This window comes from Pararge aegeria, chromosome 13, assembly GCF_905163445.1.
Source record: "Pararge aegeria chromosome 13, ilParAegt1.1, whole genome shotgun sequence".
NCBI lineage: Eukaryota > Metazoa > Arthropoda > Insecta > Lepidoptera > Nymphalidae > Pararge > Pararge aegeria.
Window position 1 is genome coordinate 5,518,424 of NC_053192.1, and position 26,641 is coordinate 5,545,064.

General features: G+C 36.7%; 2 protein-coding genes across 2 annotated transcripts; one reads left to right on the plus strand and one right to left on the minus strand.

Moving 5' to 3' along the window:
• The first annotated feature begins 84 nt into the window (after positions 1-84).
• Positions 85-1,383, plus strand: LOC120628873 (essential MCU regulator, mitochondrial). The gene has a single exon (XM_039897525.1). The coding sequence runs from the start codon at positions 193-195 to the stop codon at positions 457-459; it is 267 nt and encodes an 88-aa protein (XP_039753459.1). The 5' UTR covers positions 85-192; the 3' UTR covers positions 460-1,383.
• LOC120628872 (protein flightless-1) lies at positions 803-26,597 on the minus strand. Its single transcript, XM_039897524.1, has 23 exons — positions 26,485-26,597; positions 26,281-26,391; positions 25,634-25,872; positions 24,462-24,623; positions 23,638-23,852; positions 21,644-21,866; positions 21,134-21,375; positions 20,324-20,486; positions 17,610-17,742; positions 17,302-17,415; positions 16,737-16,919; positions 16,140-16,273; positions 15,626-15,800; positions 13,867-14,030; positions 12,904-13,030; positions 11,747-11,868; positions 9,413-9,626; positions 8,386-8,655; positions 7,593-7,705; positions 5,844-5,994; positions 5,370-5,534; positions 4,085-4,198; positions 803-3,274 (listed from the first exon to the last, which is right to left on the minus strand). The coding sequence occupies exons 1-23, from the start codon at positions 26,545-26,547 to the stop codon at positions 3,140-3,142; spliced, it is 3,732 nt and encodes a 1,243-aa protein (XP_039753458.1). The 5' UTR covers positions 26,548-26,597; the 3' UTR covers positions 803-3,139.
• Between the last annotated feature and the right edge of the window lie 44 nt (positions 26,598-26,641).

Genomic DNA, 26,641 nt, shown 5'->3' on the forward strand with positions numbered 1-26,641 from the left:
AATATACACATATATTATATTATTGGGATATTATTTCCACTTGTGCGCCAGTGTTCTGGGGTCACTTGACTTTTGTAATCTGTTCCGCTGTCAATCACTCGACTCAACTCATTGTCAAATATCTGTAAAATTATTTCAGCGATTTTGTGGACAGTGCAGCTAAAAATAATTTTACATCTACAGAATACTAAAATGGCTATTTCTAGGCTGACCCGACTTGTGGTGCAGTCGAAACATATTACCAAACATGAATCAGTTATCCCACGAAGAACTGCAACAACTACTCCTACTGGCGCTATACTTCCAGAGCCAGAAAAAACGCCTTTTGGACTCCTCGGTCTTGTTTGTGCCGTCGTGCCTGGGCTATTGATTGGTGCTGCGATCAGTAAAAATATAGCCAATTTCCTTGAAGAAAATGAACTTTTTGTGCCATCTGATGATGATGACGATGATGATTAAATCACCTGATCAATTAAATTAAGCAACATGTTAAATATTTTTTAAGTCATATGATACTGGAGTTTTCGCGGGTATGTCAATAAATCAACTAGATTTGTTAATAAAAGTTTATTGTGTATAACAAAACCACATTGCAATATAGTGACTTTGTGCATGCACATTAAAATGAAGGATGTAGCCAATCATTGACACTGTTCAAACATTTTTTACTATTTCAGTTGTAAATGGTAAAAATCTAAAAGATTATTCTAAGTTCTAAACAAATAGACTTCATTTGAACTGTAAGCAGATTAAATAACATGGTTACAGAATGCTCAATAGGAATTGGCAAAATTGAAATAGGTTTTTCATAAAGGATTGTGCAAATAAAATTGGAACTTGATAGTGCCAGTACAGACTTTGTTGTACACCAAAAGCTAAATTGGCAGATCTATACATAGTGCAGTCCTTGTGTACCTGGTTAATTCAGTCACTCATGACTAATTTCCATCTGGCCAAATTGGATCGAACATACATTGCCTTTAAATTGGTGCAATCAGTAATAAAAATTTGCTTGCAATTGGTGAAGAGAACCAATCTGTACTCATCCTTAGGTACTATCAAAGTAGTTGTGCTCTGGCTTGCAGAACAAATGCAGTCTAAATACACTCAAGTGTTATTTACATTGTAAATAAATATAAATACAGTTTTTTTGTTATATATGTTAAACTACTATCAGTAATGTACAATCATCTTGACATCAATCACATTCTCTCTATCATGAAATTCATATATTTATTAGTAACTCATTTTGCAATTCTGCTATGCTAGTCAAAAGTTACTCTCAAAACCTTAGGCTATTACAATGTTTAGAAATCTCAATGCAATATTGTGCTTAGCTTAATGTAAGAATGTGTGGTGAATAAAAACATTCAGAAAATGGCATGTTCAGTCTTTGATTACTTATTATTCCACATGGTTTATTCCACTTATGGAAGACTTATGTTAGGAAGTAAACTTTTTTTATATCATCATAATATTATTCCATTTTAGTGAGGATTTCAAATAGTTATTTCTTTTTAAAAGGCATAGAAGCCTTTGATATATTGTACTGTTTAAGTTGTGCCTGATGAAATATACAAGTTAATAGTTGCTATCAGGTACACCCCAAATCCAAATTTTCAGCCAAATGTTCAAATTAGCTTTATACTCTCATTCAGAGAATATAGTTCATTTGACAATTTATTTCATTAATAAACTCTTGTTTTAACAGAATAAAGAATTTTACACCATTCCCATTGGTCAAAATCTTGTATTTTTCTAACTGAAACATCACATAAAATTAAAAAGCATTTTTAATGTATACCTTTAAAGATTACTTTTTTAAGCCTCCATTTCTCATTCCTTTTAAGGTCAATAAACTTTGCTGCAAAAAATATTAATATCTTTTATAATAACAAATGTTATCAATACAGTCATAATTTAATCATATCATGTCAGGAAAAGGTCCCGATCAATTAATATTAAGAGGCTTTCTTTACACGAATAATCTGTATCTTTAATCAGGAGAATGGAACTATTATATTTTAACATTCAAATAAAGAAAATTATTTTCTATGCGTATATTTATCACATGTAAATAAAATACTTTGATTGGGTAACAAATTGAATCAAATAGTGAATCACACTTAATAACGTAGTAAATTTTATAATATCATGTTTCAATTAAAATAAAATTGTTATTTATTTAATAATAAAAAAAAATAAAATAAAAAAGAAGCTCAGAACTAAAAGGAAATATGGCATCAGTCAAAACAAATTTGAATATAGATTAATAAAGAGAAAACAGAGTAAATGCACTTTACATTTCATTTTTAAAAAATCTGCAAAAAGTGAAATGCGATATCTGTTGATAACTGCATACTTTTGATTTAAAGACAAGTCTGAGAAGATCCAACAGAAAAAGTTATTATAGAGTCTATCATCTATTATTAACAGTTTGGATATTCATTTATTTGTTTGCATCACACCTATAGACAGATTGAGTTAGACTAAGAAAAGTTATGGCATAATAATTTAGTCAGACTTACACAGTGCGCAAGCTATTATGGAAATATAGTTTCACTAGAAACCAAAAATCAAAAATGGTTATGGCTAAAGGTAATAAAATGAACTTAAATTATTATAGGTATTAGAGATTAAGACTTAATTAAAATAAATAATTATGACACAAATACACAAAATGTGCCAAGAAATTTGAATACTTTCAATTTTATAATTTTCTCTGATTCATAATAACTCTTTAATGTTTTCGTTGTATACTATTGAACACAGGCTAAAGAAAAAAAGAATGGCTGGAGCCTCGCAAAATATCATGTTTATAAATCAGCTTACGAAAAGAACATAGCTATTGATGCTAATAAAGCAATCTCACTTGCTTGATGTTGCAGTCTTAAATGTTAGTTAATTAAATCCCTTTTCCTGGCCTGGCCTCCTGCCGGACCTTGTAAAAATAAATAAAACACAACGCTCACCTCTGCTCTAGTTAGGTCGACACAAATGCATTATTATGCTTATATTATTGAATTTATTCATTCATTCATTGGTTTATAAGGAATTTCTCAGTTTCCATCAATTCTTTTCTTTAGTCTGTGATAATGAATAATACTAATACAGTCTGTACATATAACAAATATACATATTACTCTGGAGGCCTCTTGTGCTCCCCCCAGCCGTGGAAGCACTTGGTGAACCGTCGCGACTCTTTGTCCTTGAGTGTGAGGAACAGCTTCCGAGGTCTCTCTGGTTGCATTGTTTTCATGTGTTGGATATATACCTGACAGAAAAGGTTTTAATATAGAAATATAATATGCATGTTGGTAATCCTTAGAAGAGACCTGTGTCCAGCTGTGGACGTTCTATGGTTGAGATGATGATTGATGATAATGTATGTATGTGGTGAAAACTTTGGGACGTGGCATCGCCACTTCTAAAGTCTATATCACAGCCAACCATTTAGTACTTAGTGCTACTGTCATGGTCTCCCACTTACCTAAACCAAATAAGGCGTTAAGCTATGAAGAAAGGGCCACGCGGGGGCAGCGCCATTTTTAAATTTAATGACGGTAATTGTATGGCCTTTGTCTTATAGGGAGGGCATGATGAATTGTTTAGATAGTCTCAGAGACTGTAAATAATGTACCTCTAAAGCCTCCGAAGTAATATTTCGGTTTTCATTTACACGTCGCATAAAAGATGAATTTTGGCGTAAATTATACCACAGAGTCATACAGAGATCAAACGAACCTGTCTACATAGAGCAATCCAAAGGAATCTTACTGGCCTCTATATTGTCATAATCACCACAAGATCAAAGTCGTCGTACTACTGAGTTCATACACTGGACTCTTAACACGGAAGGCGCTAGCACCGCTGGTCTAGCGAAAACTATCCGATATTTTGTACCTATTGTATTAGCCTGCCATTATCATTAATAAATCAAATTAATTTCCTCTTAAAAATGCTAGATACATACCATGTTAAAAGTGTTACTAGCCTGTCTCATGTGAAAATACTTCAGCTTTAAAAATTCTAATGGGTTTATACAATATCATTTTTAATGGTAATTTTATCGGTTAATATTTACCTGAGCTGATTTGTAGGCAAGTTTAATTTCGACTTCGGAGCACCTGGCGCCGAGCCATAGGAACACTTGCTCTCCATTGTCCAAGATCATGATGTCATCGTCGGCAAGGTCATCCTACGTGGGTAATATAAATTATTGAGATAGTGCTCACAGCGTAAGTTTTTTTGCCATTTATCCTAACTACAGTTAACAGTTACTTTACTATCATAATAACTGCATACAATGATTAATGATGGTGATCTTTATCCATATTCTTTCTCCCACATTGCAACAAACTCTTTCTTTCTCCTATAAAGTCTAGGTATGTAATTGTTAATTATTTTGAGCCCGTCGTTTTTGTTTAATTTGCGTTAATATATGTGTCTTTAGCAATATGACTCTATGTCAAATTCTGAATAGTGGCTATTTGGGACATAAATGCGCAGAAACAAAAAAAACGTGCATCAAGTTTGGTATGAAATTAAAGGACTCAAAATTCAAAACAATTCAAAATTCATTTATTTCAAGTAGGCCTAATATAAGCACTTTTGAAACGTCAAGTATGTCTGTTTCTAGTGGCTCTACCACCGGTTCGGAAGGCAGATTCTACCGAGAAGAAGCCGGCAAGAAACTCAGCAGTTGCTCTTTCCCAACATCGTTTTACAATTTAACGGTCTTTGTTTTATCTTGTGTGAGATGAAAGCGGAGCGGCTACTTTCCAGGCAACCTTGTCATTAAGAAATTCATGTATACATTCTTTAAACTTTTGTAATTGTACTCAATATTTAAATCCAATATGGCGAATATGTAGAAAGTATCTGCATGTCCTGTGTGTATATCTTATATTGGACCGACGACATGATTATGTTAACCAAGCAAATAAAGAAACTGGGCGATACCCAGCAAACGAAGCAAAACAATACATCACAGCACAAGCAAAGAACACATCCTATATAATGGCAGTCCTGTATCCATCAACTTGAGGCTAGAATTGTTAAGTCTCATGCGCCTATAACCACACCGGCAACCACATCCTACAGAGCGGAACACAGCCATGCTTAGCGGCAGAAATAAGCATGGCCGAAATTATTTTATTTTTTCTTTAATTGGAAAACCAACAGATGTAGATACTAAATAGTTAACAAAATGGTTGACTTAAAACAGTTTTCTACAGATAAGTCTTATATAAACAAGGGTACCTGATAGAACCCAGCAAAAACGCAGCAAACTATAACTAAGTGTTAAGTTTACCTAGCATGCAACGTTATGGGAATCATTATAATTTATAGATTGGTTATATAAATACCTGACAGAAGTCCGTGCACTTCTCGGACACTGTGAAGTAGCCTTTCTCGTTGGAGCATCGGAACAGCCGCGTGTAGTTGAGGTAATCGGCGTCCGAGTCGTAGGGCTTGCGGCCCGCGAGCGCTACCCAGAAGAAGTTGTCAGGCTCACTGCCTTCTGATAACACCTATTGAAAACATACATTCATAATCACCCTATTAACGTCGTACTATTGAGCACATGCTTTCTATTCCGTAGAGAGCGTTTTAGATCTATTTAATAAAAAAATCATTAAAGTTATTTCAAGTGGGTTCACTATAAGTCTGTTTGCAGCGACTGTACCACAGATATGGAAGGCAGATTCTACCGCGAAGAATTCGGTAAGAAATTGCACTCTTGCATAGAGATTTATCATAAGTTGTAATTTATTTCTATCGAGTTTTTTTTTTAGTAAGACTTGCTCATACAATTACTTATACTGCAAACGATAACTTACCTGCATACTGACCCAAGGGCTGTTGAACTTCTCATTAGCGATCTGCTCGATAAGTCTCGCACAGTCCGCGTCACTCTTACTGCCGATCCATACGTACACGATCGCGGATGACGTCTCCTTTGAACCCTCCAGGGGCACGTTCAGGATATAGCTACAAATAATATTTCAGACTTAGGAGACACATCAGGCGCAGATTTTATCAGACTAGCTCTGTCTGTTAGAGGCTTCGGCCGTGGCTAGTTACCACACTACTGACAATCTCCCTGGCGCAGCGCAGTCCGATTTTCGGCATTTTGGAATTTATCATTCTTGACGTCTAGCCTACCGATTAAGACGTGCTGATAAGAGTTTCAGCGTTACGGTACGATTTCGCGTGGAAACCAATTCTAGTAAAGGGGGTTCTAGTAAAACTGCATACCCGATGCCGGTTAGCCCGTCGCCATCTTTGTCTGCATCATGATTTATCATCAGGTGATATTGCAGTCAATGATTAACTTGTAGCGAAATAAAAATAAAGCACATTAAAAGTAACAATGAACTACAAGTTATAAATGACGATTCCTTATCGTTATCGTATCGGGGCACGTTCTCAAAATAGCTGTGAATATTTTTGAGGCTTAAAAAAACTAATCGGATGCATATTTCTTTAGGATAGCGGATTAAAAAAGTAGCAAAAAACTACTAGTAACCTCTAGCAAGGTTACAGAAACTATAAATTATAAAATAATAGCGGTATACATCGCCCGCTTACAATGTTGGTCAAACTTTCATCAGCAGTTCTGCGTAATCCAGACCCAACGCCTCGAAGCGCTTTTGCTTCGTTTGCGCTTTTCTTCTTTTTGCTCGACTCCTACGGCTGCCGTACAGCCTTTTTGCCAGTAAATTGTCGACAAAATCACATACGCGGTGCAATTAAAAAGGAGGATTTCCCTCATTAATTTATAATTATTTTCTTCTTTACTTTTAGCCTTTTTCTTGTATACCATAATATAAATAAATTAGTATTTGTGTATCATTCCAACAAAATTATATGTAAAGAAGTAACTAAGCACTTGTTTACATTGTCTTTTAACGAAACTGAAGAGTTATTACAAAAATAACTTAAAATAACGTTGCCAAAAGGTATATTTTTTTGAGACAAACTTATCACACATACTTCATTCATAATTCAGTCCATAACATTCGTTTCTTGAAATTTCTCGTAAACGCAGACGCACATATAAAAACACACACAAAAATACACTCACACGCTCACAACACACCAACATATGTAAACATACCTAAACTTTAATTATAATTATGTACATATTCTTTAGTGTTTGACTTAAAGAGCACCGACTCCCATAATAACAGGTTCTATCTATCGTCTATATATCGATAGAATTTTATCTAACTATAGATTGTTGTAACAATTGCTTTAGATCATTTAACTGATAACTAATGCGACTTTTTGTATAATACTTGTTTCTTTGTGCCAAATAAAGTATATTTATATGTAATTCACATAACAATTATTACTCGTAAAGTCAACATGCGAGCGAAATGTACGTAGAGGGTACATTGCCGAAGATCTGTTTGGTGTGGAGTATAAGGATTGAAGAAATCATAAATTATACGATACAGATTCTCCTGCTTTTCGCGGAGTATAGCAAATCAAGCTTAATTTTCATAATGAATGACGATATTATAAATTTCTAGGATTTATTAAGCCGCTCCCCCGAAAAGCATTTTCAGCGATATGAAACTTACCAGAAAGCACTATTCAGGTTGGAGGCGTCAGCCTTCACTTGTACGAGACGTGTACACAGCGCTGATCCATTGCTGCGTAGCTCAAACAGCTCAACTGCTGGTTTGCCGCTCTCCTAAACAACAAAATAAGTCTTTTATTCATCATCAACATAATATCAATCCATTACCGGCCTCCTACAGGGCACGGGTGGCCCAAAATAAGAAGGGGTTAAGACCGTATTCCACCTGCCGATGTGTTCATTGCTAGACTCTACACACCTTTGAGAACATTATGGAGAACTCTCAGGCATGCAGGTTTTCTTTCACAGTTAAAGCAGTGATATTTTAACTGATTAAAACGCACATAACTTAGAAAAGCTTGCTGGGATTCAAACCAACTGTAATCTTTATAATCTTTAAAAAAGTCCGCGAGGCTGTATGCCAACTGGTAATGAATGGTCAAGTCATTTGTTCAAAAAACACCGGTTACAATGGAAAGATGGTGTCATTCCTAACATCATATTTATCCTTATCCAATTAAATAGTTTAACAATTAAGATTGATGATGTACATCCAAATTCCTGTAAAATTAGTCAAATTTGAGCTATCATTTGGAAGTTACGACGGGTATAGAAATGCTAAAAGCAAGAAAAATGCCGCGTGCCGCCCGGACGCGTATAATATAGTTTGGAAATAAAACCGGACCCGGTAGCAGTAGGTGGCGGTGCCATTACGTTCTCGGTTTTTTGAAGATTTAAAAAAAGTTTTGTGCAGACGAAGTTGCGCGGGTCAGCTAGCACCGTTATAAACTCACCGGCTTTTGATTCCTCTTTCCATCGCGTATAATGAACCGTCTTCTGAAATGAGCCATGAACTTGAGACTCTCTTGCTGTTGGTGTGTCCGCACAACATCCAGACGCCTGCAAAGTTGTTTGAACTTCCGCTCAAGGCCAAAGGTGAAGGTGAGCCAGCCCATGTTGGGTGCGCGACGTCCTTGCCAGAAGTATACCACCCAGGAAGCGCTTTCGGCTTCTGCGTCAGCGTCTGGTTCTGTTTCATCTATACCCTCGCCTTCCTCGTCAGCCTGATTAATAAATAAATAAAGAATATATATACTACAACGATGCACACATCGCCATCTAGCGCCACAGTAAGCGTAGCTTGTGTTATGGGAACTAAGATGACTTGAATATTTTTATGAATAGCATTGGTACCTAAATACTTCTCCTTTTAGTACATAGGTCTTCTGGTGTGAAATTGGCTACCGGCCTTAAGGCAGCGAGTCCTCAGGGCCTTGCAGAAACTATGTATTATTTAAACTATATACTATTTAAACAATTCATGAGATACAACTTCTGACAGACAAACGAGCGAACAGATGGATAAAAACATTGAAGAGACAAAAGACATATGACATATAAAGTTGAGAAATAAAAAATTAACCAACGAAGTAAGGCGCCATCTAAAAATACGAAACCTGAATTCACCTGTGCGATTAGGGATGGTTAAAAAGTGTTTAAGGAACTCGTTACCTGACATTTAACAGATGAAATTAAGAAAAAGAAATGTATTTTCAATAACCTTAAATCCATACGAAAAATTAAATGTAAATGTAGGACTAGGAATCTTCTTAGATTAGATCTTACTTACTTAAGCATTGCCTTGTTCGTTAGTAAAAACGTTCATCAAAGTTGCTACATGTAAAAGATAAAGTCACTGGCCCTCGCATTTAAAATATTACTTGGTTTACGGATTACGGGATTGTTTGGGATTAAAAGTAACCTGTGAGTCATTCTAAGACAAGACTAAAATAAGTAGGTATCGTTACTCGATATACAAACCTCAGCAGGCACTACGTATCGGCAAAGGAACACGTAGCAATCGCAGCTGTAGAAGATTCCGAGCTCTTGATCGGGCAGACGAACAAAATGGCGGCCCTCGAGAACAAAAGCCTCCATGGCTTCAAGGTCTTCGTTCCACTCATCAGATAAGGTTTTTGCTTCGGCTGCTGACATCGCCGGCTGACGCGGGGTGAATAATGCTGAGAGGTCCGTTCTACGCAATAAAGAAAAGCATATTCAAATAACTGTTTTGAGGTAAGCAAAACGCTGGAGGCAAAGTTGAGAAACTATGAAACTTGGGGATCACGCGTTAACTCATGATTATTGTTACATCATATTCTGGTTTAAGATATTTATTGTTCCATAAAGGAATTTCCACTTAAATGGAACTTACAGGCTAACTTACTACTACTTAATTTACAAAAAGAGGGTAATTGTAAAAAATTACACCTTCGAGCGCACAGTAAATAAATTGTAAATTGTAAGTGGGTAGTTTTAAAGCACCATCGCATCAAAATCATATCGAAGGTCAACTGCTGACGCGAGCCGCGGCTATGTCACTGCATAGGTAACATGGATTCATCCACAACTAGATGTGACAACTGAAACTGCTACTTGGTTATTTAGTTAGGTAATTAATTTCTTTATTTCTTAGATAGAAAATAATTTTTATTTTTAAAATGTAAAGTTTAAGTTTTATTCTGAAAATGTTATTTTAGTAATTTTTTGAAGGTATTATTAAGGTGTATATTCTTGCACTCTTTAAGATTTTTAGGTAGTTTATTATATAATTGAGCACTTTCAAAAGTAATGTTTCGTTTCCCATAATTAGTTCTCGGTTGGCGTCATGTTCATCATCATTTCTACCAATGGACGTCCACTGCTGGACATAGGTATTTTGTTAGGAGTTCCACAATCCACGGTCCTGGGCCGCTTGCCTCCAGCGGCTGCAAGCGGCTAGCCTGATGTCATCGTTCCACTGCGTTAAGGGCCGACCTACGCTGCGTTTACCCGTACGGGGTCGCCATTCCAGCACTTTAAGACCCCAACGTCCATCGGTTTTCCGAGCTATGTGCCCTGCCCATTGCCACTTCAGCTTCGCAACTCGCTGAGCTATGTCGGTAACTCTGGTTCTCCTACGGATCTCCTCATTTCAGATTTGATCACGTAGAGATACTCCTAGCATAGCTCTATCCACCGCCGGCTGAGTGACTCTGACCACTTCCTAGATCCGTAAGTCATCACTGGCAACACGCACTGTTCGAAGACTAGTCTTCAGGCACTGAGGGATTTTGGATCGGTAAAAGAAGACAGATTATTATTACAATACTTAAGAAGCGGGTTCGCTGCTTGACCTCGGACCACAGCATCGATGGGACGAATATCGTAACAAAGGATGGAATTTAGTACAGAAATCAGTATGGTGGTTTTTCTAAATTCTTTATGATAGGTAATAGAAGAGAGGCTAATAATGATAAGAAAAACCACTGAATTAAGTAAGTACATACAGAAACCGTGTACACGACTAATATTGAAGCATCAAAAATAGCTCCACTTTAGATCGGTTTCTCGAGCAAGCGGTTAGTCACTTTATACCATTTAGCAGTTGACAGTAATTATTTTACCTTTAATTTTATAAGTTCTCCATAAAATGGGAAAATGGGTAACAAATTGTGACCTAGCAACATTCCGCGGGTGTAAAGTGATACGTGCGCGGGGCGTTTTCACTGTTTTTGGACACAATGCACTGCATATAATAATATAATGGCTATATGAGGATTCTGCATGTCCTTAAATTAACGAGAAAAACAATCAACAAGTTATTTAAAACTAGTAGTGTTTCGTAATTCTACACGACCATTAATTTAAATTAATACATGGCCTCACCAGTACTACTTGAATAAAGTGTTCTGTGTGTTTTCTTAGTCATTAGTCTCACAGATTTGCTCGCGTGAAATCAAGATGTTTTCAAGTATGGAAATATTTGAACAGTGGAGTAAAATTGATCTTATTTGAATTGTGCTAAAGCTGAAATTGGTCTACAATTCTTTAGCTCGGGCTTTTGCCAGAATGTTGCTGAAAACAAACATCAGAGTTATAGGATTTGAGTCTCTAACACGAGTGATATTAGGTCTTAGATTATTCGGTAATAAAGTTTAATACTTGTAAACGAGTTTTTGATTGCGACAAGCCAATCTAGTACTAAGGCTACAGGATAACTTTGGAGCTATTGGAGCTCGAGCGCAGTCAGAAGTGGCGATGTAGTTGTTCGCACGATGGCGTAAAATCCATCTTTTGGCCCTTCTTGCGAAGTTTATACAAGAATATACTTACTTTGTCTCTTGTTGTTTGGCCCAAGAAGCGAGATCGGCTCCGGTTCTCGCAACAGATTCGGCCGTACGTGTGAAGTCTACCGCAATTACCTCTTCCCAGCCGGCGAAGTAAGTTTTGAACACCTGGGTTTATTACAAAAACACTGAAATAGTGTGAGAAGTGAAACGAAAATATATTATGACCCTAAATTTTCATCTCATTTTAACAACTTAAGTTTATCTTTTTTCTTTTACAGTTGAGGAAACAGATGGCGCACCTGATGGTAGCTGGAAAACTATCGGATATAACCAACTATGACTTCTCAGACTACAAATTTCCGCTCTGTGTCCTCAACAACCTAAGGTTTAGGTTTTAAGCTTAACGTTTCTGTAATAACACCGACAACCACGTTTTGAGACCGGACCACAATGCTGCTTAGCGGCAGAAATATGCATAGCGACAGTGCTTCCCCGGAAGAACTATGACACAGAAAGTACTACTACTATACAAAATATCGCGCATAACTAAATAAAGCTTGGCCCTGTGATAACCAATATCGAGGTCTTCATACTGCATAAAATATTCGAATATACGAATTTCTATCCATCTTGTAATGAGGCCCGCTTCAGCGGATGCACTTCGACCCTCCAGGATCTTTTGTGCTCTACGAATTTAATCTGTGTGATATTTATTTGCTTAATTCATGTACATATAAATATAACAAAATTTAACAAGAAAGTGGTCTGTTACAATATTAATATTAGAAGTAAACATAATCTTGTAGTGCAGCCTAGTAAATAGGCTACATAAAATTAGTAATTCATTTAAGGGTAATTGTTTATAATTTTATAACAAATTACCAGATGAAATCCTTAAGATGTCTCTCAATAAGTTCATAGTTTATATAAAACGTAAGCTTATAGAAAAATCCTATTAAAATATTAAGGATTACATGTATGTTAAAAAAAGCTTGGGTATGAATTGCTCTAACTTGGAAGCTAAACATTAACTCGACTGTGAGATGGTGACAACAAAAAAACCTGCCTAAGATTGTTGTGGGCTCTTCTTAGACCAGGGCGCGTTTGGAAACCCTTTTTTATTTTAAATTAATATTGTAAGCATGGTTTTACGTGGATATTTTTTTTCTTTCTTTCCGAACAAGGACACTTGCTCCATACCTGTGTTTCAGTGCCCTCTTGTAGGCGTGTGACCAGAGCGTGCGGCTCTCTCGGCGCCATGCTAAAGAGCTCTTGTGCTAACTTCACAGCTGCCGCTCGAACAAGACGCGAAGATTTCTTTCCGAACCTGTATTAACAAAAAAGTCTCAAAACAATTATCTAACCTACTGTCTGAAAAAAAAAACACAATTCCCGGCTCAAGAATATCGGCGAGTCGTATGAGATGAGAACATATAATTGATGCGAGGGCCTGCATGTAAGGATTATTAGTTATGATTTCTCACTCCATCCTTCATATCTATATACTAGAATCTTACTTGCGGTGGGACGGATATCATTAAGGGTAGCTTTTATGATGCAGAAACAGTGATCGTCCCATACCTAACTTCCTGAGCCAAAATTTGTTTGTTTTTTTTTTTCCCGAATCAGTTATCTGTTCTCATCTCATACGATTCGCCGAAATTCTTGAGCAGGGAATTGTTTTTTTTCAGTCATTAAGTTAGATAATAGTTTATAAGACTACAATGTCTTATAGTTAGATAATAGTTTATAAGACTACAATGAGGTTTTGAGGCCGTAGTCGAGTGCCGTGTGGTAGACTTCACACACCTTTGAGACATTATGGAGAACTCTTAGGCATGCACGTTTCCTCACGATGTTTTCCTTTACCGTTGAAGCAAATGATATTTTAATTACTTAAAACGCACACAACTTAGAAAAGTTAGAGGTGCTTGCTGGGATTCGAACTCAGTTCCCCGAAAATGAAGCCGAAGTCCTAACCCAGTGGTTTGGAGGCTTATAGCAGCCCAGTGGGTATCACCGCTTTTGCTAGAAGCTATATCTTTAATGCTATCTAAAATAAAGAGATTTCGAGAACAAGCGGAGGCTATCACCGTTTCTGCTAGAAGCTATTTCTGTAATGCTATCTAAAATAAAGAGATTTGGAGAACAAGATATAATCACCATACGAAAAGGTCCTGATGAGCGTCAAGTATGTACACATTGCGTGTAGCGAGTATGTTCCGCGATAGAGGCCCGCCAGCCTGAGGCAGTTCTAGGTAACCCATGCCCAGCTCCACGCGGTACAGCCGAGGCGATGCCCACGTGAAGTCCTCGGGAACGTGTTCCTGATAAATATGATAATATACCTTGGTTAGTTGACAACTTTAGCATGAAGGTGTTTTGTCTTGAAATTTTTTTCAATAAATAAATATATTACTAAAATACAGACATCGCCATCTAGCCATCTAGCCATCTAGCCCCAAAGTACTAGTAGCTCAACTCTTACTTTGGGGCTGGAATGGGTACTAAAATAACTGAAGAATATTTCTATGAATTATCATATAAACCCATTACCGGCCCACTACAGGGTTCGAGTCTCCTCCCACAATGAGAAGGGGTTAAGCGGATTGGTGGACTCCACACACCTTTGAGAACATTATGTAGAACTCTCAGGCATGCAGATTTCCTCACTATGTTTTCCTTCACCGTTGAATCAACTGATATTTTAATTACTTAAAACGCATACAACTTAGAAAAGTAGGAGGTGCGTGCTGGGATTCGAACTCGCCCCCCCTACTGGGCTATCACCACTTTATGAATAGTATATGAAAATAAATACTTATGATAAATATATATAAACACCCAGACACAAAAAACCATTAATATGACCAAAATATGTGGTGTCAAAATTGACTTTCAAAATGGGCGTTCGGCAATGCGACTCATGGGCATTGGAAGAAACGAAAGTTTTTCCCTTTATATATGTGCTTTACTAAAGGAGTTTTATAATAGGTAGTAAATCTAGCAATCTCACATCATTCCAGTAATTTGGACCTTCAGATAATGTCTAAAATGGGAAGGGGTTTAATAATAAGCCTAGCTTCTTGCGATAAGCGCGCTTCTTTTGTATCCAAGATCCATAGCCAATTATCATTGTGCCAACTATCAAGTGAAATAATGGTAAACTGCTGTCTTGTCGTCAAATACAAAAAAGATTTAATGAGTTGAGTTACCTTCTACCTAATCATGATAGAAATAATTTCATAAAGTTAGATGCTTTTAAAATCCGATGGTAACTGATGGCAATAATACAAAGGCACATCATTAATGGATGTTAATTTTAGCAAATCATGCACCTTTTCTAAAGTAATATAAACATAATATAAATAAATTACAAGAATACACATATTGTCATCTAGCCCCGAAGTAAAGCGTAGCTTGTGTTATGGGTACTAAGATGCCTGATGACACATTTATTACAGCGAGGTTATTATACACTTGATGAATTTCTTAATGGGAAGGTTGCTTGGAAGCATCCGGCTCCGCTTTCATCTCTCACAAGATAGAAAAATGAATTTTAAAATGTAAAATGTAAATTGTTGATATTGGGAAAGAGCAACTGCTGAGTTTCTTGCCGGCTTCTTCTCGGTGGTAGAGTCACTACACACAGACAGACTTGACATTTCAAAAGTGTAATATAAACAAAATATAAATAAATTAATATTATTAATTATTATTATTTTTTATTATTAGGCCTACTTGAAATAAATGAATTTTGAATTTTTGAATTTTGATGAATATTGTTATTAATAACATACATAAATACTTATAATATACAGATAAACACCCAGCCACTGAAAACATTCAGGTTCATGATAAAAAGTTTTCCAGTAGGAATCGGAACACTAACTATTATTTAAACTCGTAATTTATTATTTACCTCAGGTACAAACGGTGTTTCTCCTTCATATTCGAGAATCTGTAAGAACGCCTTGGATTCCTTTCCGGGCGGCTCCGCTATGAGCTCCGCTTTGTTCTTTCTCTCTTCTTTGTTTATTTTCTCTGCGAAGAGTCGAGCTTTGGACTTTAATGTGTTTTTAGCTGTTTTGCCGTTCCTAGAAACAATATAATGTTTGTGTAGAAATTGTATTGATGTTGAGGATTTTTTCAAAACGTAATTAACAGATTTACAAACCTCCTTCCAGAAACTTTAAGAGGAAGAATATGATTGCCTGTTAAGCCATTGGTTGCCTGGAAGAGAACGCTATGTAGCGATAAGGCCGCCAAATTGTATTGTAATTGTGTGGCCGCCTTTGTGGAAAAATTTGTTGTGAAACATCTATATATATCTTACAAATTTAAACATTATTATAGCTAACGAATCAATGTGGAATTCGCTATACACTAATTTAAATATAAGTATATGTAATGGATAAATGTGGGAGTTCTCTCACCATACGTAAATGACGAGTCCGGTATCCAGCACGAAGACATATCGGGGGTCGAGCGAGGTAGCGTTGACAGCGACCGGCTCCAAGTGAATACTGCTACCGGCTCCGTGCACTCGGTATAGTCGGGTGACGTAGTGCTAGTGAGGTTACATTTAAACATTTTTTAAGGAGAATGCCTGATTTTGTATGAGATTTAGCTAGTTTCTGAGTCAAATCAACGTTAACATAATTGCTTTTTATCCTGTCACTTTATTAGGTACGAGTCGCGTAGCGTCAGTAATATGCGCGTGTCGGTCTTTTGTCTTTTACAGGGTTGTCATAAGTAAACACTTAGAATGTTTTGAATGGAAATATAAATATTGTGATTAAATATTTTTACAGGGTGATTCCTTATGAAATATACTTATGCATCCTTCAATATTATTTCGTAATTCTGTCACACGTTGTATACATATAATATCAAGATAAAAACCCTGACGTTGAAAAACATTCATGTTCATCACGCAAACAGTTTTCCAGTTGTGGTAATCGAACCCACAGCCTTGGGCAAAGAAAGCAAGGTCACTGCCCAGTGCGCCACTCGGCCGTCGATACACTTACCGGATCATCGACAGTGAAGAAGCCAGACGGTGTTCTGCTCCCATTGATGTATACCGGTGGTGTGGGGAACAATGCCAGGAATTCGGGCGATTCGTCGTCCTGTTCATGCCTTTGGGTACGCTTGGCTCCTAGCAAGTTCCGAAGATTTACCGCGTGCATTGCCGCACAGGCGCCTTTGTCTAGCTAAAATCAAAAACACAAGTCTTAAAAATAAGCTTATTTTTGCACATAATACCAAGACGCTACCGGCTACCGCTGTTTGTACGATAAGATCTTTTAAACTACCGAACGTATTTTAATTCGTTTTCAGCAGTAGATACAGCGATTCTAGAGAAAGGTTTATATGTCGTAAATATGTATATTATAGTTACAAAATTTAAAAAATTGTAATTAGATGTCTTAAAGAAACATATTTATGTGCGCTTACATTGCAAGCGCGAGCTAAACCTTACATAATAGCTTGAACTAACGTACTAAGGAATTGTATTATTGATTACTCTAAACTGCCCAACTTCAGTTTCTACATTGCGAAACGGAGACGAGAGGAGGTTTAATAAATACTTACCGTTGCTTTAGATCCGATCCAAAAGTGTATATCCCAGGATAACTGCCCTTGTTCTTCTATTGATGTTTTTAAGATTATGTAGCAATCTCCTTCGAAGAATTTCCCATGTGCCACCTGTGAATTAACAAAATTAATCATGACCTTGTGGAATCAAGAAGAATCTTTGATGATAGATCGCGCTGTCCCAGTGCGGATTGGTAGACTCCACACACCTTTCCAGGTTTCCTCACGATATTTTCCTTCATCGTTGAAGCAAATGATATTAAAATTGCTTAATTAATGGAATTAGTGCAATTAGAAAATACTACCTCGTCCACAGGAGCGGGTATAAAATTTTCTATCTCCCAAATCTGCAGGCCCGGTGTTTGTCCGGTATCCTCATCAAAGAATTCCGAATAGTCCAGCGGTGGTTTCTCCAAGCTTTCGTCCCAACGTTTAGGTCTAGTAAAAGAAAAATTATCAATCTCAGAAATCAATCCTTTAGAAAAATGAAGCAAACACTGTAAATTTCCAGATTTAAAGAGTTTCCAGATTTTTTTCATTTATCTCTTTACACGGTTCAGAATTATTGATATGAAATAGTTCACAGAAAGGTAAGTAGTTCTACAGTGAATGGTACTAACAAACTGTCGGAGAGAGAATGCGATAAACAATAAACATACACCATAGCACACATATATCAGTAAGTAAACAAGCAAACAAACAATGGATGGTACGTCATCAGCAGTGCCGGATTAACGACGTAGCAAGAGTAGCACGTGATACGGGCCCCGGATATTTAATATCGCTCATCTCTGCCTGACTGACTGACTGACTGACAGACGGACACGCACACGCACACAGACATCACCTATAGTAATATACTAAACTATTAATTACCCACAAAATTGTAACCTTTAGATAGCAAATACGTATTTTATTTAAGATACGTTTATACTAGTAGAATATTGAATTGTATTTTTACCACTTTATACTTAAGAACCCCTAGCAGATCAAGAGCTCTTTTAAAGAATTTGCTGCGGGCCCCGCGCTTGCTTAATCAGGCACTGGTCATCAGTGTTATACGCAAAGCGTTGTACATAGTTTGGAGAGTACAGAATATAATAATAATAATTAGCTTCTATATATATATAAAAGAGAAAGTGTGTGGGTATGTTCTGTATAGGCTCCGAAACGACTGGACCGATTTCAATGAAACTTTCAGGGAATCTCCGGATTGACCTGGCGAGTAATCCTGTAAAGTTTGGTGACGATCGGAGCACTCCTATTTTTCAACTGTCAAACTGTCTATTCTATTGTTGGGTGTGTACGCTCGAGAAGAGAATAGAAGATAATGAATACGTAGGGAAATAAATGATTTAATATATTATGAGACTTATATTAAAAATTTAATGATGTAAGTTTATTGTTTAAATAAAATAAAGCAAAATCTAGCCCGGCGAAACGGGCTGGGTACGCTAGTATATAATAAATTCTAACAACAACATTCAAACAAATAAAAAAAAAAGAGAAAAGAAAAACAATAATTAAAAAGTACATTGCGTCTTTAGTCAATGGGTCACCTACTCATTTTTTTATTTTTTTTTTCGACCTATTTTCAGTGTTAAATTAAAATTTTAAATAATGGAGATAGAGTTCCGGGAGTCAGGAATTTTTTAAATATTAATAGTTTATTAAATATTGGCAAAAAACGAAATGCCATTTTCTTTTCATCTTTAATTGTTTATAACTTTTGTATTTTTTAATGTGCTAATACACGCTTTTGGCACATTTTTCTAGACGTCATTCCGGATCCAATGAGCTATCGCACATCATTTTAAGAGCAGTATCTCTATTTTGTACCATTTTCAACTTGTCGACTAGACTATACCATGAGAGTAGGTACCAAGGAATACTGCAACTCTTCAGTAGGGAGTTAATATGTGCGATGTTGGACGTATAACTTCCTTTAAAATACACTTCTGCGTATAATTTAAATGTCGCTACTAGAGCTGTTATTTCGTTTCTAGCTGCATAAAGTAGCCCAGAACACTCCTTGCAAAGACCTGCCTAAAACTCCCTTCAAAATTGATTCAAACATTTCGAAGGTACGGATCAACAGACTTGAAAAATTGTTTCAGTTCTGCTTTTGAATGAATGAATACCCTTTTATTGTACCTCATAAAAATACAGGAAAAATTATAAAAAAACTAGTTTACACCAAGTATACAATTAGGCTGCTTTCTTCGTGGTTCTATATTTAATCTTATTAATGATTTTTTTTTTTTAATTATTTTATACAGCCGGTTGGCGCAGTGGGCAGCCACCCTGTTTTATGAGTCCAAGACCGTGGGTTCTATACCCACAACTGGAGAATGTTTTTCAGTGTCTGTCTGCATATTATAAGTATTTATGTGTATTATATTCATAAAAAAATATTAATCAGCTATCTAAGTACCCATAACACAAGCTACGCTTATGTAGTCATCATTCTCCTGGCGCTTTCCCTATTTGGGATCGGCCCTCCTGATACTTGTCCGATACATTAATACGGTCTAGTGACATTTCTGGCGTTAGGCCCAAAGTTTTCATGTCTTAGAATACGGTTCAATGACATTAAAACTCTGTCGTAATAGTGTATTGTCGTAGTATATAAAAAAAATAAAAATATATATAATTCACAAACCAGAACAACAATTTTTGACGGCAATCAGATTATGCATCCAACAGAGCAACACAACACTTCACAGGACATGTATTTAACTAGACCCAAAAAGTGCCTTTTCTATCAACTTTTGTCCGTAATCCGTCTTTGTCTGTAGGGCGGTAACTAGCCACGGTCAAAGCCTCCAGAAAATCGAATCCGAGACCTCCTACTTAAATTCACAGCGCTCACCGTTGCGCCGAGGAGGTCGTCGAAAACTAGTAAATTCAATAATTTAATATATTTTGGAAAACGACGTGTTTTGTTGGATAAGTGGATGAATATTGTCAACTTTTTTTTTTTTGCAAGAACTTTTGCATGCCAGACTTAGTCACTTACTTGAGTTCGCTATTGGGCTGGTCACGTAATTGATGCGCGTGTTGGGTGTTGGCTTGTTCCTGCATTCCGCGTAATATGAGGGCTGAATCTTTCTGTTCAGGTTCTGGACGACCTCTTCGCAGGCGTAGTTTCCGCGCTATAGGATCCGACTTTGCGCCTGTTACTAATTAAAAAAAACAGAGGAACAAATTATAATCTGTGGAAACAGAAAATAATGTTTAAATATCAGAATAATATTAGGAAGCTTCACTTTTAGGGGGGCTGAGTTCGAATCCCAGAACGCATCTCTAACTCTGGAAAGTTATGTGAGTTTCAAGTAGTTGAAATAACACTAGCTTCAACGGTGAAGGAAAACTTCATGCTTGAGAATTCTCCATAATGTTCTCAAAGGCGTGTGAAGTCCGCCATTCCGCACTGGGCCACCGTGGTGGATACTAAATCATTCTAATTGTGGGAGGAGACGCATCCCCTGTAATGGGCCGATATTAGTTTGATATGATGATAAGAAGTGTCAAGGTAATGATGTCATACAACCACTAGTGGGTTATCCATATTACAAGCCATAGTTCAAGCAATTTGGGTGGTTTTCCAACTGTACTAAGACAATCATATAGGATATTCATTCCAATGTATCATCATTGCTTCCAAAGCAAGTGATATTTCAATTACTTTAAACACACATAACTTAGAAAAGTTAGAGATGCGTGCTGGGATTCGAACTCTATCTCCACGAAAGGAAAGCCGAAGCATTAGCCCACTAGGTTATCAACGCTTCATATATCCTGTATAATGTAACCATAATATACTTACGATTGGGTGCATCAAGTTCGGGTGTAGCCGCGCCAGCTAGTTGCAGCTGAGTTTGCAAGGAGAAGTCTATATTGTAATACTGGAGACCAGAGCCTCGTGGACGCTCTACGGGCTTCGGTGGCATCACGAGTTCAGTGTTGCCGTGTAATTGTAAACTTTCAAGGTCACTTAGGAGATGTATCGCGTCAGGTAGCGTTATCAGCTTGTTGCAACTTAAGTTGAGCTTTTTTAGGGAGCCACATCTAAAACATTAATATTATATGGATAAATTGTAAGTGTTAAATACAAGGTGTCCCAGGGCTAATAAGGGCAATTGAATAATTGGTCAAAACTCAAAATTATTAACAAATAACCTTAAACTACAGGTCTAATCCATTTAGTTTTTTTTACTGGGTTTTCATTACAGATTCGTCATACAGATTCTCCTGCTTTTCGCGGACTATAGCAATTTAAGCTTAATTTTCATTAAAAAAAAAACCGCAAGTGTCAGTATCTTTGTAATTTATTTACCTGCACAGCCCCTCAGGTATCATCTCCAGAACATTATTGGCAGCCGAGAACACTTCCAAATTTCCCAGCTTCCCAATACCCGAAGGTATACCCTCGAAGTCCAGTTTGTTGTCATCCACATGAAGCCTTCGCAAGTTCTGCAGTTTGCACATCGAAGCTGGCAGCACGGTTAGCTTATTGCGAGACAGGTTAAGACTCTCTAGTTTCTGCCATATGTCCATAGCTACGGTAGTTTAAAAATAATTGTCAAAAATCCCGTCTTTTATGGCCAACTTAAACTTTTATTAGAACCCCAAATTTCATTATTACAGCTCAAACGGTTGTTGAGATATTAACGTCTAAAAATCTGCATTTTTTCTATTGACTGATATATTCCGCAATCAAAAACCTTACCTGCTTCCAGTTGAAATTTAGCGCACAGCTTTGGAGTTGGGTGTATACAAAGGAAATCAATGAGTTTTACGATTTCGTAAACTGCCCGCGCTTTTGCTACTATTGCTCAGCTCCTTAGGATCGCAGCGCAATGTTAAATCAATAGTTTAAAAAAGGTATAAATGTTATTGTATTTAAAGGTCTCTGTGGAAAGCAAAATCGATATATTTTGCAAACGCACATACTTTCCTCTTTTAAAGTAACAGTACAAAAAGATTACAATCAAGAGAAATATTTTACGACCTAACTAGAGAAGTTGCTTTGTTAATGCATTCCGTGTATATAAATAAAACAGTAAATTATGTAAAAACTTGATGCTAATCTGCCTTAACTGCATAGTGCAAGACCGTCATATTTGCATAAGTGAAAACGTATTAACAAAAAAAAAGTTGTTCAACAGCTTCTGATTGTTAATTACTGTGGGTATTTTACATGCGTGGATGCGTAATGTGAGTAATTAACTGCTTGTTCGCAGTGACGCGCGACAGTAGCGCTAATTTTTATGTATTGACGCTCAATTTTAACACGTTATAACTCACGTTGCGGCATTTTTTTTAAACTAGATATCGCTTGCTTCTTTCTACGTTCTGCTTGCCATAAGGGATATGACTTTCTGTTTTCAAAATGGCGGATTTGTCAACAAAGTAAGCTTAGAAATAAAAATGAAACGTGGCGCTCACGTTCCCGAAGAGGAAAATCAACCGTGTTTCTGTTATGTGCGTTCATCCTCATCATCATATCAACCTATTACCAGCCCACTATAGGGCCACGGGTCTCCTCCCACAATAAGAAGGGGTTAAGGCCGTAGTCCACCACGCTGAACCAGTTCGGATTGGTGGACTCGACGCACCTTTTATAACATTATCGAGAACTCTCATTCATGCCGGTTTCCTCACAATGTTTTCCATCACCGTTGAAGCCAATGATATTTTAATTGCTTAAAGAAACGCATATAACTTTGAAAAGTTAGAGGTGCGGTGCGTGCTGGGATTCGAAGTCCGCCCCTGTTACTATCACTGCCTTTATGTGCGTTATAAACCATTAAATTTCACTTGCTTTAGCGGTGTAGGGAAACAAATTGAGGAAACTCGAATGTCAGAGCGTTCTCCATAATGTTCACAAAACACAAAATTCCAACCAACTCGCTTTTTGCCAGTGTGGTGGACTTCTGCCTTCCCAGTCTCAGAGGACTCGTGCGCTGTAATGGGTCGATTACGATGATGATGACTACGTACAGGCATTTCAGATTACTAACGATTTATAGATGTTTTTTATATTCACCCAGTGTATTTTCAGAGGCTAGACCCACGCAAGCGTGTTTCGCGTAGCGTATTTTGCGGAAAACGCGCTTAGTGTGTTTATCCCCTAAACAATTATTTATTAGACGTACTTTGCCTTAGTTTAGCGATTCAGCCGCAGCTAGAGATTTATTTTTTTGTAGTCTTCATGTTAATCAGCCATTTGCACATTTATAACATTACAAGAGATAAAAGAGACAAGAATAGTTCACGCGGGCCGTGCTGAATGTTTTAAAGATTAAATAAAAATAACATTTTTAATACCTGAAGATATTTCCGTTATCTCATTGTCACTTAAATTAAGCCTTTTCAGATTCAGCAGCGAGTAAAGGGCGTCCGGCACTTTAGTTAAGGCATTCTTTGAGAGGTCCACATCAGACAGGTTGCACAGTGTGTCCAGTGATGTAGGCAGATTTGCGAGTGTCCTTTGTGTGTTGCGCATATGTAATGTTTCCAGGCTTTGAAGTGATGGTAACTGTCTGCAGAAAACAGGCACTTTACAGTTTTATAAATTGCATTTTAGCATATAAAAATTTTCGGAACCGACAGGATTTGAACCTGAGAATCTCTGGCAATCGCGGCCTGAGCGCTTTCACCAATTAAGCTACGGCTCTCCTACCGTCGACGCCGAAATAAGTATATGCCTTTTACAACAGTCTTATAGCGTCATCTAGTAGGAAACACTAATAAAAATAATAAAAATTATAAAACAAGCAATGTGTCATCTCTTGTTATTTTCTTCGTTTGTTTTGCGGTTAGCGTACAGTTCTACAACCAACCCAGAACAAATGTATCTCTTTCGGGCTTGACTCCTCAGTCTGCACAATTTTTTTATATTATTGCACTGAATTTTATGTTAAAAAAAAAAAAGTATTATATGAATATCCTATCCTACTACTATTATAAATTATGATTATAATGATGATGGATGTTTGTTACACTTTCACCCAAAAACTACTGAACCAATTTAACTGAATTGGAATGGAGATAGTTTATTTTTTATCCTGGAAGAGTATACAAAAAGGATTATGTGAAAAGCCAAAAAACGCGGACAAAGCAGCAGGAAAACGCTTTAGTAGTATATTTACCTTAACTGAAATAATCCAAGTGGGTTATCATTTAGTATTAGAGTCTGCAGGTTCGCCAGTCTTCTAGTCTGAGGGGGCAGAGTCTCCAGTGAATTGTTTGAGAGATCAAGAAACAATAGGTCCGTCAACTGCACAAATAGTGTTGGCGGTATGCTTTCAATCCTATAACAAAATAATCATAGTATAATTACAATCAGTATTCTATTATAGTATAATTACAAATCACATTCATGGCAATATTGGCACATAGAGAAGCAAAGTTAATCTTAGTCTCTAATTGTGTGGTGCATGGGTGTACAACTTTCGTTGTTCGTATTTAGATTAACCTTTATTCCTTTTTGTACTAACTTTCAGCAAACTATAGTTATATGAGTAAGTCTTACAACAGATTCATCTGATTAGTGATTGTTTTAATAAATGCAGATAATATGTATGGATGATATGTAGGTTGATATGAGCGAGATGAAAGCCTTTTCGTTTTTTTAAAAACCAAACTATGAGTATCATACAGTTTGCTATTTCATTAGTAAAAAAAAACCTCCATGAGGAAAACAAACTTATTTTGTCCCAAGAAGTTCATATTTGTTTATCATTTCTGTCAAGATCAATCCATCACATAAACATTTTCTGTAAGGTCTAAGAGTTGAGTATCCAAAACTGTTCTAGTTGAAGCAGTGGCGTGCACAGGATTTTTGACCAGGGTATAAAGCAGGAAGACGTCATAAAATGTAAAATACTTCGCATTTATGAGTTATACAAAAATTTTAGGGTAGGCAATGCTTTTGTGCAGCATCAGGTCAGGATTACCGTAATATTCTACTGTAATTTAATATAGGTCATCTTGACCTGAATAATGATTGTGCCTTCAACTTAATAAAACAATTGGAGCTGAGGTTAACACTTCCGCCATCCTTTCAAATTCGGTCCCTTTCTTAAACTTTTCGTAGTAATGTACATTTATGATTCAGGCAATTAGATATCACTTGCTTAAATGATCATGAGTAAACCAATGTGCCTGAAATTTTCTATAAAGGCGTGTTAAGTCTGTGCACTTGGTCAACGTGGTGGACTACAGCCTAAACAGTCCTGTGGTGGGCAGTTATGAGTCCATAATGTAGAAGCCAAATAAAAGCTATAACAGAATATTAATATTTATACTAAACTGTACTTACTTATTATGACTGAGATTCAAGACAAGCAATGATTTAGCCTTTTCTAATCCTTCGGGCACCTCTTTTAGTCTATTGTGAGAAAGGTCCAAAGTTGTCAATTCCTCTAATCTGAACAATTCAGCTGGTATACCAGAACTCTTCACATTGTTATGCCTCACATTTAATGAACGCAAACATTTTAACTCTGTCAGTTCCCCAAATAACTTCTCCAAGTTGTTATTTTTAATGGACAGATTCTCCTACAAAAAAAACCAAAACAAATCAATTGACAATGTTACTCAAAATCTCTGTGATACTGGGTTTGATTGTGATATTTTATTTCAATATTTGAGGATTAGTCATATAATCCTCAGATAGGATAAAATTTATACTCCTACTACTTCTACTACTATTTTTATGATCCTCCAGTTTTCCAATTGGCTTGTTACCACTCTTAACTTTAAAAACAACCTTTCAAGCAATTGTATAGAAACATATTGGTGCATGGGTTCAGTAAACAGTAATAACCCTTTCAGGTTAACTTTCCACTTCCTATCCTACCTCTGAAAAGTATGGAGTGACCTTAAGTACTGTCAATGAACTTGTTTATTTTGTTAGGAGTACAAAAGATTAGTGTGAATATTGTAAACAAAGTACTCTGCACTCACCAACTTCATAAGTTTCCCCAATTCTTCGGGGATTTCGTCCAAGTTAGTTTTATCTAGCCTAAGCCATTGAAGCCCAGTCATGTACCGAATGGCATCTGGGAATTTGTCACCCTGTAATTAGAATAACATTGAGGCCACATAAAATCGGAGGTTAATTAAGATAATATCACATCTCGCAGGCAACGCAATGTTACATTTACTCACACTAAAGTCATTGCAGGTAAAATCAACCCCACGAACAAATGGCAACAGCCCCGTGTTTGCCATGGCTGTAGCGTTTGAAAATATTAATTTAAAACATCCGTTTCGATTTTCGTCTGCACTCCATCAACTTTTGTGATAAAATAAAGCTGTCAGTGTC